Source organism: Acomys russatus, chromosome 24, assembly GCF_903995435.1.
Source record: "Acomys russatus chromosome 24, mAcoRus1.1, whole genome shotgun sequence".
In the NCBI taxonomy this organism is placed as follows: Eukaryota; Metazoa; Chordata; class Mammalia; order Rodentia; family Muridae; genus Acomys; species Acomys russatus.
In genome coordinates, this window is record NC_067160.1 from 9,772,358 (window position 1) to 9,785,162 (window position 12,805).

The 12,805-nt window shown below is 44.3% G+C and overlaps 1 protein-coding gene across 1 annotated transcript in view; it reads left to right on the plus strand.

Moving 5' to 3' along the window:
- Ttn (titin) overlaps nucleotides 1–12,805 on the plus strand; it is a 275,595-nt gene that overhangs the window by 82,996 nt on the left and 179,794 nt on the right. The window contains 22 exon segments of the mRNA XM_051166126.1: nucleotides 30–308; nucleotides 401–679; nucleotides 787–1,065; nucleotides 1,188–1,475; nucleotides 1,582–1,869; nucleotides 2,633–2,914; nucleotides 3,308–3,586; nucleotides 3,716–3,997; nucleotides 4,130–4,408; nucleotides 4,504–4,791; nucleotides 4,943–5,221; nucleotides 5,311–5,589; nucleotides 5,688–5,966; nucleotides 6,085–6,372; nucleotides 6,524–6,811; nucleotides 8,883–9,164; nucleotides 9,391–9,669; nucleotides 10,394–10,675; nucleotides 10,795–11,073; nucleotides 11,690–11,977; nucleotides 12,099–12,377; nucleotides 12,486–12,764. Of these exon segments, the coding sequence (XP_051022083.1) occupies nucleotides 30–308; nucleotides 401–679; nucleotides 787–1,065; nucleotides 1,188–1,475; nucleotides 1,582–1,869; nucleotides 2,633–2,914; nucleotides 3,308–3,586; nucleotides 3,716–3,997; nucleotides 4,130–4,408; nucleotides 4,504–4,791; nucleotides 4,943–5,221; nucleotides 5,311–5,589; nucleotides 5,688–5,966; nucleotides 6,085–6,372; nucleotides 6,524–6,811; nucleotides 8,883–9,164; nucleotides 9,391–9,669; nucleotides 10,394–10,675; nucleotides 10,795–11,073; nucleotides 11,690–11,977; nucleotides 12,099–12,377; nucleotides 12,486–12,764 (6,204 nt within the window).

Consider the following 12,805-nt stretch of genomic DNA (forward strand, 5'->3'; position numbering starts at 1 on the left):
TCTGTCCGTTGTCCTGTATGTCTGTGTAGAGCCACCGTCTTTTGTGAACGAACCTGAGGCACTGGAAGTTCTTCCTGGCAAAAACATAACCTTCACAAGTGTTATCAGAGGAACCCCTCCATTCAAGGTTGGCTGGTTTCGGGGTGCCAGAGAACTGGTGAAAGGAGACAGGTGCAACATCTATTTTGAGGACACTGTGGCAGAATTGGAATTGTTTAATATTGACATATCTCAGAGCGGGGAATACACCTGTGTGGTTTCTAACAATGCCGGCCAAGCATCCTGTACTACACGTCTCTTTGTGAAAGGTTTGCCCGTCACGCTCACTCTCCTTGCTTTAATTACTGACATTTATGTGGCTTTACGATGTATCTAAATGTGGTGCTTTGTCACTTACCAGAACCGGCCATGTTTGTAAAGAAACTGAGTGATCACTCTGTAGAGCCTGGGACGTCTATAATTCTGGAGGGCACCTATACTGGGACACTTCCAATTTCTGTCACCTGGAAAAAAGATGGTGTCAGCGTAACTCCATCTGAAAGGTGCAACATTGTCACCACAGAGAAAACGTGCATCCTGGAGATTCTGAGCAGCACAAAGAGCGATGCTGGGCACTACTCCTGTGAGATTGAAAACGAGGCAGGAAGGGATGCTTGTGACTCTTTGGTGTCTACCTTAGGTGCGTCGTCTTACACTCTTAGGAATTTCGGGTTTATCAAGTATGCAGGGTGGGTCATTTGCCCTTCTGTAGTTGCGTTTGCTGATTGTGAGCCCTTTTTTCTTTAGAACCACCTTATTTTGTTACGGAACTAGAACCTCTGGAGGCATCAGTTGGAGACTCAGTTTCCATGCAATGCCAAGTTGCTGGGACACCAGAAATTACAGTGTCTTGGTTCAAAGGAGACACCAAGTTAAGGTCAACTCCGGAATACAGGACCTACTTTACAAACAATGTGGCCACACTTGTCTTTAATAAAGTGAGCATCAATGACAGTGGAGAATACACATGCATGGCAGAGAACAGCATAGGAACGGCAACCTCTAAGACCATCTTCAGAATTCAAGGTGATGGTTTTACTTTAGACAGTAAGAAATTTCCCCATTTCCCTCATCAAGTCCTTTATCTTTATGGAAATTTTCTCATTTGGTCCACTAATGCCCAAAGTATAACTTGTCTCTTCCTACAGAGCGCCAACTCCCACCTTCCTTTGCAAGGCAATTAAAGGACGTTGAGCAAACTGTTGGGTTACCGGTTACTCTCACTTGCCGACTAAATGGCTCTGCACCCATCCAAGTGTGCTGGTATAGAGATGGGGTACTTTTAAGAGATGATGAAAATCTACAGATGTCGTTTGTGGATAATGTGGCAACATTAAAAATTTTGCAAACCGACTTGACTCACTCTGGCCAGTATTCTTGCTCAGCCTCCAACCCACTTGGCACAGCATCATCTACTGCAAGGCTGACAGCAAGAGGTTGGTTCCTTTGCCAATCTTTCTCTTTATAAACCCTTATTTCTTATTTCGTTGTGAAGACAGAGATATCTGACATATATATATATCTTTTCTTCTCATCTTCCAGAACCTAAGAAATCCCCCTTCTTTGATATCAAGCCTGTATCAATAGATGTTATTGCTGGAGAAAGTGCAGATTTTGAGTGTCATGTTACTGGTGCTCAACCGATGAGAGTCACTTGGTCAAAAGATAACAAGGAAATCCGACCTGGTGGAAACTATACTATCACATGTGTGGGCAACACTCCCCACCTGAGGATTCTTAAAGTGGGCAAAGGAGACTCTGGTCAATACACATGTCAGGCAACCAATGACGTTGGCAAAGACATGTGCTCTGCTCAGCTCAGTGTGAAAGGTATCATCATATACTATTTGCCAAGACTTGTCTTACATGCTTGTGTTGTTGTCTTCTAAGTGTCTTCAACTTTTTTTTCAGGCTGATGTTGTAAGTCAGTGTTAGAGCACCTGTCTTGCGTGTGTGAAACCCTGGGTTCAATCCCTCAGTAGTGCCAAAGATGAAAAAGAAACTGTTTTGTTTAGTTTCATTTGTGAAAAAAAAATGTGTTACTACATAGAATTACTCTAGAAATCCTCCTCAGCCTTCTGGGAGCTATGATTACAGATGTGAGAACTGTTTTCAGCTATCTTGAGTTTTTAAGTGTTTGAGCTAAGCTAGAAATCGTCTTTGAATCGATGTCTCTGTGTTGGAGGAACAATAACCAAGGTTTTGCCTTCTCTTTCTATTGTTTTTTTAAGCGAGTATTCTTTCATTGAACTTTGTTAGATATAGTTTCAACTACTCTCTCTTTTCATCATTTCTTGTTAAATAATATCCTGATTTATTATTACAGAATTTTGATCAAATATCTAATTATATTAGCTAGCACATTTTACCTTATATGTCCAGACTGCAATATATCAGCTAAACTCTCTGATAAATATTTTAAATTACTTAATAGGGAAAAAAGATAATGTATTTTACAATGAAATCACTAGAAAGTTCATTCTCAATAATAAGTCCGTTAAAATGTGAACTTTGGGGGGGGCTCACAACTTTAAAGATAAACTCTTTTACCATGGGACTTAGGCTTTACTGACTGTTTCCTTTGGTTTAACAGAACCTCCTAAGTTTGTTAAGAAATTAGACCCTTCAAAGGTTGCAAAGCAGGGAGGAGCCATCCAGCTGGACTGTAAGATAAGTGGCTCCCCAGAAATTAAAGTTGTGTGGTTCCGGAATGACAGCGAACTTCACGAAAGCTGGAAATACAACATGTCCTTTGTTAATTCTGTGGCACTGCTCACCATCAATGAAGCCAGCGCTGAGGACAGTGGGGACTACATCTGTGAAGCTCACAACGGCGTTGGTGACGCTAGCTGCAGCACAGCCCTGAAAGTTAAAGGTTAGGCTCCTCTTCTCTTTAGTGGATTCCTGAAGGTCTCCAGGTCTATCCAGAAATGGCCTCAAGCTGGACTTGAGCATGAAAATTTCCGATGATTCTTTGGAAATTTGTGAAGACAAGTCTCAGCTAACTTTTTGTTACAGGTTTAACCTGTAACAAACCTGTAAAATCGAAATTTAAAAGCTTACGACTCTTAAAAGTCCTTTTTTTTTTTTTTTTATGAATTGTCCTGTGTCAGTGAGTGTGGTCATTATTCATACCGATCACTCTTAATGATTGTCTATCCATAGCTAATATCTCTAGATTCTAGAAGCTAGCTATGCAGATGCTAATACCATTTATTCTCTTTGGTAAGCAGCTGTTCTCATTGCTTATCCTCTTTTCTTCTGGTAGCACCTCCTGCTTTTACCCAGAAGCCTCCTCCAGTCGGAGCCCTGAAGGGTTCTGACGTGATCCTCCAATGTGAAATTTCGGGAACACCCCCCTTTGAAGTGGTGTGGATTAAAGATCGAAAGCAAGTTCGAAGCAGCAAGAAATTTAAAATCACCTCCAAAAATTTTGACACGAGCCTTCATATCTTTAATCTTGAAGCCTCTGACATAGGGGACTATCACTGCAAAGCCACTAACGAAGTGGGAAGTGACACATGTGTTTGCACGGTCAAGTTCAAAGGTTTGTACACAGACACACGCAAAAAAAATATGCTTCTTCTCTTGATCTTTTCCTCCTCAGTTAATAACGAAGGGGGCTGTGGTTCTTATTTATTTATTTTTTCACTTCACCATCCTTTTCCTTCATCAGAACCACCACGGTTTGTGAAAAAGCTCAGTGACGTGTCCACTCTTATTGGGGATCCTGTGGCGTTACAAGCAGTGGTGGAAGGTTTTCAGCCGATTTCTGTTGTCTGGCTGAAAGATAAAGGGGACGTCATCAGAGAGAGTGAAAACATTAGGATTTCCTTCACTGATAACATCGCCACTCTCCAACTGGGAAGTCCAGAAGCATCACATTCTGGGAAATATGTGTGCCAGATCAAAAATGATGCCGGAATGAGGGAGTGCTCAGCCGTCCTGACTGTACTAGGTTAGTAGCAAATAGAAAACAAAGAGAAGATAACTGACCAATAACCACTCCCTGAAGATATGACTCTCAGCCAACTGTCTACTGACTAAAAGGTGAATTTGCTCTCAATGTATATACTACTTCTTCTTCTAGAACCAGCGAGAATCGTAGAGAAACCAGAACCCATGACTGTCACGACCGGAAACCCCTTTGCGTTGGAGTGTGTAGTAGCTGGGACTCCAGAACTTTCAACCAAGTGGTTCAAAGATGGTAGAGAACTGTCTGCAGGCAGCAGGCATCACATTACGTTTGTTAGAAACATGGCTTCCCTTAAGATCCCCTCCGCAGAAATGAATGACAAGGGCTTATATAGCTTCGAAGTGACAAACAGTGTTGGCAAAAGCAGCTGCACAGTGTCTGTCCATGTCTCAGGTGAGTGTAGTGAGGCTGTGATGAAGGCAGCGTCTCCCCGGTAGGGGTGGGAGTAGAAGAAAGCTCCTTTCTAACTGGACATGATTCTGCCCTAGATCGCATTGTTCCGCCTTCCTTTGTCCGAAAGCTGAAGGACACGAATGCCGCCCTTGGGGCCTCTGTTGTTTTGGAGTGCCGAGTGTCAGGCTCTGCCCCAATTTCAGTCGGCTGGTTTCTGGATGGAAATGAGATCATTAGCAGCCCCAGATGTCAGTCCAGCTTTTCAGATAACGTCTGTACATTGAACCTGAGCTCTCTGGACCCCTCCGACACGGGGACATACACGTGTGTGGCTGCCAATGTAGCCGGCCAGGATGAAAGCTCTGCAATTCTGACTGTCCAAGGTCAGTGCTCAAGGATGCCTTGCTGCTTTCTCTCTGACTGTCCAGCCTGAACCTCCTTTGTGTTCATTTTTCTTTTTCTATCTTAGCTTCCTTTCCTTCAAGTAACAAACACCTCTTTTCTCTTCATCTCCCTCCCATCTGGGCTTTTTAGAACCACCGTCTTTTGAACAAATCCCCGATTCTGTGGAAGTTTTGCCTGGAATGAGCCTGACATTCACCAGTGTCATTAGGGGCACCCCTCCCTTCAAGGTCAAGTGGTTTAAGGGCAGCAGGGAGCTGGTGTCAGGGGAGGCATGCACCATTTCTTTGGAAGACTTTGTCACCGAGCTGGAGCTCCTTGAGGTAGAGCCACTGCAGAGTGGAGACTATTCCTGCCTCGTGACCAACGATGCTGGCAGTGCTTCCTGTACCATGCATCTCTTTGTGAAAGGTTCGCTCTTTTCTCTAGAACCCATTTAAGAAATTCTTCTGATGCTTCCTCTGGAGGTACAACTTTACCCTCATGTTTTCTCCTTGTAGAACCAGCCACTTTTGTGAAAAGATTGGCTGACACCAGTGTCGAGACAGGTAGCCCCATCGTTCTGGAGGCTACATATGCCGGCACACCTCCTATCTCCGTGAGCTGGATGAAGAATGAATACCCTCTCTCACAGTCTCCCAACTGTAGCATCACCACGACAGAGAAATCTAGCATCCTGGAAATTCTTGAAAGCACAATAGAGGACTACGCCCAGTACGCCTGCCTGATAGAAAACGAGGCTGGGCAAGATATTTGCGAAGCTCTTGTGTCCGTCTTAGGTGTGTTGGCAGTTAGCTCTTCCTGCTCTTGTCTCTTCCTGTAAAACACTATCTTTCTGTTGGCGTTAACTGATTGCTTGCTACCCTTTGTGCCTTAGAACCACCTTACTTTATCGAACCCCTGGAACATGTGGAGGCAGCTGTCGGAGAGCCCACAACTTTACAGTGTAAAGTGGATGGAACCCCTGAAATCAGAATTTCTTGGTATAAAGAACACACAAAGCTACGATCGGCTCCTGCATATAAGATGCAATTCAAAAACAATGTGGCCTCCTTAGTCATCAACAAAGTGGACCACAGTGACGTGGGAGAGTACACATGCAAGGCAGAAAACAGCGTGGGGGCAGTTGCTTCTTCCGCTGTGCTGGTTATCAAAGGTGATGATGGTTTTGATTGACAAGTCTTGCCGTGCATTGACAGATTCAACTTATTGAGAACTTTTCCTGGATAGCCGTATGCTCTTACAAATAAGGGTTGTCTGTAACTTCTTTCCAGAGCGTAAACTTCCACCTTCCTTTGCAAGAAAACTGAAAGATGTTCATGAGACCCTTGGCTTCCCAGTTGCGTTTGAATGTCGGATCAACGGCTCGGAACCTCTTCAGGTGTCTTGGTACAAGGATGGCGTGCTTTTGAAAGATGATTCTAACTTGCAGATGTCTTTTGTCCATCATGTCGCCACTCTTCAGATTCTGCAAACTGACCAGAGCCATGTTGGTCAGTATAACTGTTCAGCTTCCAATCCTCTTGGGGCTGCTTCGTCCAGTGCCAAGCTCATTCTCTCAGGTGAGTCAAGCACCTCATCACACCACCGCCCTCTTCACTACGTACAGCCTCTGTTGCTTGGGTCACTGGAAGGCCAGTGCCATATGGCTTCCATCCCTAAACCTTGGAGCATGGAAACTGACAGTGCCATGTTGGTCTTCGTTCTTTCCAGAACATGAAGTGCCTCCCTTCTTTGACTTGAAGCCTGTGTCCGTAGACCTTGCTCTTGGCGAAAGTGGTTCTTTTAAATGTCATGTCACTGGAACAGCACCGATCAAAGTCACCTGGGCCAAAGATAACCGTGAGATTCGCCCTGGAGGCAACTACAAGATGACTCTGGTAGAAAACACTGCCACGCTGACTGTGCTCAAAGTAGCCAAAGGCGATGCTGGCCAATATACCTGCTATGCGAGCAACATTGCTGGAAAGGACTCTTGCTCTGCTCAACTTGGTGTGCAAGGTACGCCTCGGAGTGAAGCGCCAAGATCTCTTTCACCTTACCGGTGTCTTGAAACGTAGATGAGTAATATGCCTGAAAAATGAATATATAAGTCTAGCAATTAGACATGATCAGATGAAAGCTAAGGGCATTACTGGACGGTGCAGTGTTTGCCTGGCATGTTCAAGGACATGTTAGATTGGATCCTAATATCCTAAGACAGAAAGAGATAGGGGGAAGGGAGGGGAGAAAAAAGAAAGGGGAGGGAAGAAGGAACAGACGGGTCACAAGTGAATTCAGGATTTCTAAATGGGAAAAAAATCTTGAATTTGTTTTTAAAATAGAAAATTAGAAAAAAATATTAATTGGAATTCTGAGAAGAAGAGACTAAGGAAAAAAATGAATAAAACTTTCCCTAAAATTATAAATTAAAAAAAAAAAAAGCCTACTTTGGAAAAGTTATCAGGGGTTAAAAAAAATTAATTACTTCAAATGAACTATTTTCTGCAGCATTTAGCAAATTAATGAACCCATCACCCCCTGACACATACGTCCACCCCAAACTTTCAAGTACTTCAAGAGGAAGTTCACTTCTTTTTCCTCCACCAGCCATGCTTAATTAGCAGCGGAAGTCATGGGACTATGGGTCACCCAGCCTTGCCATCTGGGCCAGGAGCTTCCAAGTTCTTGGCATCTTGTTCAAAGAATTAAACACACACACACACACACACACACACACACACACACACACACACACACACACACAGCAAAGTATCAAGGACTTGCAAAAGTTCATGCTTGATACTCTGCAAAATAACAGTGGGGAATGAGTGCCCCACCCCCACCCCCGGCACTGCCTAGGGCTTCTCTCTATTGGTCCAGGAAGAAGAAAAGTCGGTTGCTAGGTCAAGGGATGTGGATACTTTTGTTGTGATTGATAGGCATGGATTGCATAAGCCCTAATGTGTTGTGCATGTCCATTCCCAAGATGTATCTAATTTTAATCGTATCCATGCCCAACCATGCCTAAGCATAAGATGATAAATAAGGGACTTCCCCTAAAAGTCAATTTTGAGGACACAATTTGCCTTAGTGCACAGACACCCTAAAATTCATGTTGGCTGAACTGACCCCGCTGCCTCTCGCTCCATGCATCCAGGTGCATTTGGCCACAAGAGCAAGGTTTGTTAAGAGTTGATAGGGAATCATAGATGAAAGTAACCATGGCTTTGCTTGAGGAGCTTGACCTAGGTGGAGCCTCGGGTTGCTAAGTGCATTGTGGGAGAAGAAGTAGCATCTATGTAGTTTAAGCCAAGCAGGGCTCCAGATTGCTATGATGTCCTGTAGGCGCCTGCCTTATAGGACGTAAGTGCCTCAACACCCAGTGTTTGCAAGAATATGTTATGCTTCACAGCTGAGGATCAACATTTTCCTCCATGACTTCTACCTAATCACTTGTAGTATTTTTAAGCTTCTTGAAGCAGTAGTTCATAAATCCCTTGACATTTAGATGAGCATTCGAGACTCTTTTGCACCATAAGACAACTACCCATTATACCTCCTGAGCGTGAGTGTTTAGCCAGTGGGCGGGGGAAGGAAATGATGGAAGGTGATGGGATATCCCTATTGAAGGCATGTGAAAGATATTGTACTTTAGAGTGTTTAGACATGTGATCCCTTTTGCTCTGGGTATGAATGGTCCATAGTGAATATCTTTGAAGCCATAACTTCCCACTGACTCACACACAGGGCAATCAGTCTCTCCCTCCTGTAGACCTCAGAGGGCTTCTGTGATGTTGCCTGTGAGCTCGGGCTTAGAAAGATGATTGTGTTTCTGGGAAGCTGCTGAGCAGTGTGGCCTTCTCCTACTTCCTTTAGCCACAGTTAGGTTATAGGATTTCACAAAACGTGCACTTATTTTACTTAGTGATTTTTCTACTTAGCTACCACATAACCATCCTTCCCTGAGATGCATCAGACAGACTTGTCTCCTGCAGATGAAGTCCTCTGTGACAGGTTTCTTCTCTTGCCCCATCTGGTGACATGCCTGTCTTTTCTGTCCCTTGCCTATGCTTTCCTCTTGGTCCCTCAGAACCCCCCAGGTTCATTAAGAAACTGGACCCATCACGGACCGTGAAGCAGGATGAGTATACAAGATACGAGTGCAAAGTAGGCGGGTCTCCAGAAATCAAGATTTTGTGGTACAAAGATGAGGTTGAAATTCAAGAGAGCAGTAAATTCAGAATGTCATTCGAGGACTCGGTGGCTGTGCTGGAGATGCACAGTCTCAGCGTGGAGGACAGCGGGGACTACACCTGCGAGGCTCGCAATGCAGCTGGGAGCGCAAGCAGTAGCACCACCCTGAAGGTCAAAGGTCAGACCTTGCTCCCCTTCCACCCTCAGCACCTCCTCGTTCACTGCGTTCTCAGTTTGCGTTCTCTCCTTTCCTATAATATTTTTTAATTGTTGAAAGATACACTCTTTATTTAAATGGGAGAGATGTTTTCTCCCTTTCTCCAATGGGCTAAAAAGCTAATTCTTACCCTTGGCTAAACATGAAGTCCATTCTAATTTTTCTCCCCACCCCTCCCCAATTCTAGAACCGCCTGTGTTCCGCAAAAAGCCTTTTCCTGTTGAGACCCTCAAAGGGGCCGATGTTCACCTTGAATGTGAGCTTCGGGGAACACCTCCCTTTCAAGTTTCTTGGCACAAAGACAAGAGAGAACTCAGGAGTGGGAAGAAGTACAAGATTATGTCTGAGAATTTTCTCACAAGCATCCACATCCTGAATGTAGACACAGCAGACATCGGGGAATACCAGTGCAAAGCCACGAATGATGTCGGGAGTGACACCTGCGTTGGGTCTGTCACTCTGAAAGGTAAGAGCCACTTCATTCTCTTCTGCTTCCTGTTTTCCTTCTAATTTTAATGCTGTGCCCCCACCTTGGTTATTGTGTGGTGTTTATTTCCATCCCTAACAATCTTTTCTATCTAAATCCTTCCATGCTCTGTCTACTTTTTAAAAATATGTATATATACACACACATATGCTTATATACATATTTTATAAATACATGTTTATTATACATACATATTATACATATAGAAAAAGGAAGTAGACAAAGCATGGAAGAATTTAGATATGTACATATATTATACACACACACACACACACTTTTTTGTTTGTTTGTTTGTTTTTCTGGACAGGGTTTCTCTGTGTAGCTGTGGCTGTCCTGGGCTTGATTTGTAGACCAGGCTGACCTCAAACTTATAGCAATCCACCTGCCTCTGCCTCCTGAGTGCTGGGATTAAAGGCATGCACCACCATACCTGGCTACACATTTTTTTTCTACTACATTTTTACCAAATATCCACCAAACTTAGCCCTGGGTCTTCCTTGAACTTTAGGGGTCTGGATCAACACTACACAGCCTCTTGTTCTGCTTGATGTAGATGATAAGGTGTTCCCAGTCCTACTATTTCTTATTTACAAAATTGAAACGATACATTATCACGAGGGCGATTTCTCACACTCATGATGTGAGGGATATCCTGTCAGTCTGACCCATGTTGAAGCCCCATCTCCCTGTTTGCTCTCTTCAGCACCACCACAGTTTGTGAAGAAGCTCAGTGATGTTTCTACCATCATTGGTAAAGAAGTCCAACTGCAGACAACAATCGAAGGCGCTGAGCCAATTTCAGTAGCATGGTTCAAAGATAAAGGGGAAATTGTTAGAGAAAGCGACAACGTATGGATTTCTTATTCTGAACACATCGCGACCCTTCAGTTTTCAAGAGCAGAACCTGCCGATGCTGGGAAATACACCTGCCAGATCAAAAATGATGCTGGGATGCAGGAGTGCTACGCCATGCTCTCAGTTCTTGGTTAGTAAATAAGATAGCCTCACGAATATGGAGCATGCATGCTGGTTTGTGTTTCCTTTAGTTGTTGTTTCTTTTCTCTATTTTAATTTGAATTATGGTGTGGTTTCTACCCATTTCAGAGCCTGCGGCAATTGTGGAGAAGCCAGAGAATATTAAGGTCACCGCAGGAGACACCTGTACCTTGGAGTGCACAGTGTCTGGAACACCCGAACTCAGCACCAAGTGGTTAAAGGATGGAAAGGAGCTCACGAGCGACAGCAAATACAAAATAAGCTTCTTCAACAAAGTATCGGGCCTTAAAATCATCAACGTGGCACCTGGTGACAGTGGGGTATACAGCTTTGAAGTGCAAAATCCTGTCGGCAAAGACAGCTGCACAGTCTCGATTCAAGTCTCAGGTTGGTTGCTGGTTCACCCACCTTTATGGCAGTGAGGACCCTAGTTGTCTTAAGTAGGAGAGAGAAACACTCCCTCCTTCGTAGTGTAGCCTGTGTCTTACATCATTGGGTGCTGCTGGGTCAGAGGCATCAGACCTGTACAAATAGAAGAAATCATAATTAAAGTTACATCCCTTTCTTTGGAAATAACCACTAAAAACACCGTAGAAGTAAAACTTGTGCCTGGATAGGTGGTAAAAATGCTTTTCTAGAAAATTTACTATGGAAGGACTCAGTACAACAAGAAAGAGCAGAAATATATCTCACACACATCACATAATCCCATGGATAATACTCAGAGAATCTTTTCTTTTCTTTTTTCAAGACAGGGTTTCTCTGTGTAGCCTTGGCTGTCTTGGACTCACTTTGTAGACCAGGCTGACCTCGAACTCACAGAGATCCACCTGTCTCTGCCTCCTGAGTACTGGGATTAAAAGCATGAGCCACCGCCGCCCGGCCCAGAGAATCTTTCAAAAGAGCCAGAGAGATGTAGGGATATCCCATCAAAAGGTCAGTTCTCCCTCTGAGTCATTTTATAACCGATGCCCCTTGCTTTGTTTTCTTTTGTCATACTCAGATCGAATTATCCCTCCTTCGTTCACAAGAAAACTGAAGGAGACAAATGGTCTGTGCGGCTTGTCCGTTGTGATGGAGTGCAAGGTCTACGGGTCACCCCCGATCTCTGTCTTGTGGTTCCATGACGGCAGTGAGATCAGCAGTGGGCGGAAGTACCAGACCACACTGACTGACAACACTTGTGCCCTAACCGTGAACATGCTGGAGGAATCTGATGCTGGCAACTACACGTGCACAGCTACAAACGTGGCTGGCTCTGATGAATGCAGTGCCTCTCTGACTGTGAGAGGTCAGTTCAAAATGCAGTGATATAAAACCACATTGCCCAAAGGACTGAGCCACTGAAGTTGACGAATATTAAACTTCTTTTTTCCAATTTGTGCTTTTTTTGTTTTTTTTTTTTAATTTAGAGCCACCGTCTTTTGTTCAGAAGCCTGACTCCATGGATGCCTTAACTGGCAGTAATGTCACTTTCACAAGCATTGTAAAAGGAACACCTCCTTTCAGCATCAGCTGGTTCAAAGGCAGCAGTGAGCTTGTGCCCGGGGCCAGGTGCAATGTGTCCCTGCAGGACTCAGTGGCGGAACTGGAGCTTTTTGATGTGGATACGTCCCAAAGTGGAGAATACACCTGCATAGTTAGTAACGAAGCTGGCAAGACTTCCTGCACAGCACATCTCTTTGTGAAAGGTTCGTTCGCTGTTCTGTGTACACAATTAAATTGCATGTAGCAGTTCAGACGTGCTGTGCCTGTGTGTATCTGTACTTGATTGTGTTTTGTCGATTTGTTCACACCAGCCCCAGCCATATTTGTGAAGCGACTTAATGATTACAGCATAGAGAAAGGCAAGCCGCTGATCCTAGAAGGGACCTTCTCTGGAACTGCCCCCATCTCTGTCACATGGAAGAAAAATGGCATAAATGTCACTGCTTCCCAACGGTGTAACATCACCACAACCGAAAAGTCGGCCATCCTAGAAATTCTGAGCAGCACTGTCGAGGATTCGGGGCAGTACAACTGCTACATTGAAAACGCTTCCGGCAAAGACTCCTGCTCGGCCCAGATCCTGATACTAGGTTCGTTTGGTTTGCACATTCACACCTCTGTACCCCCGCAG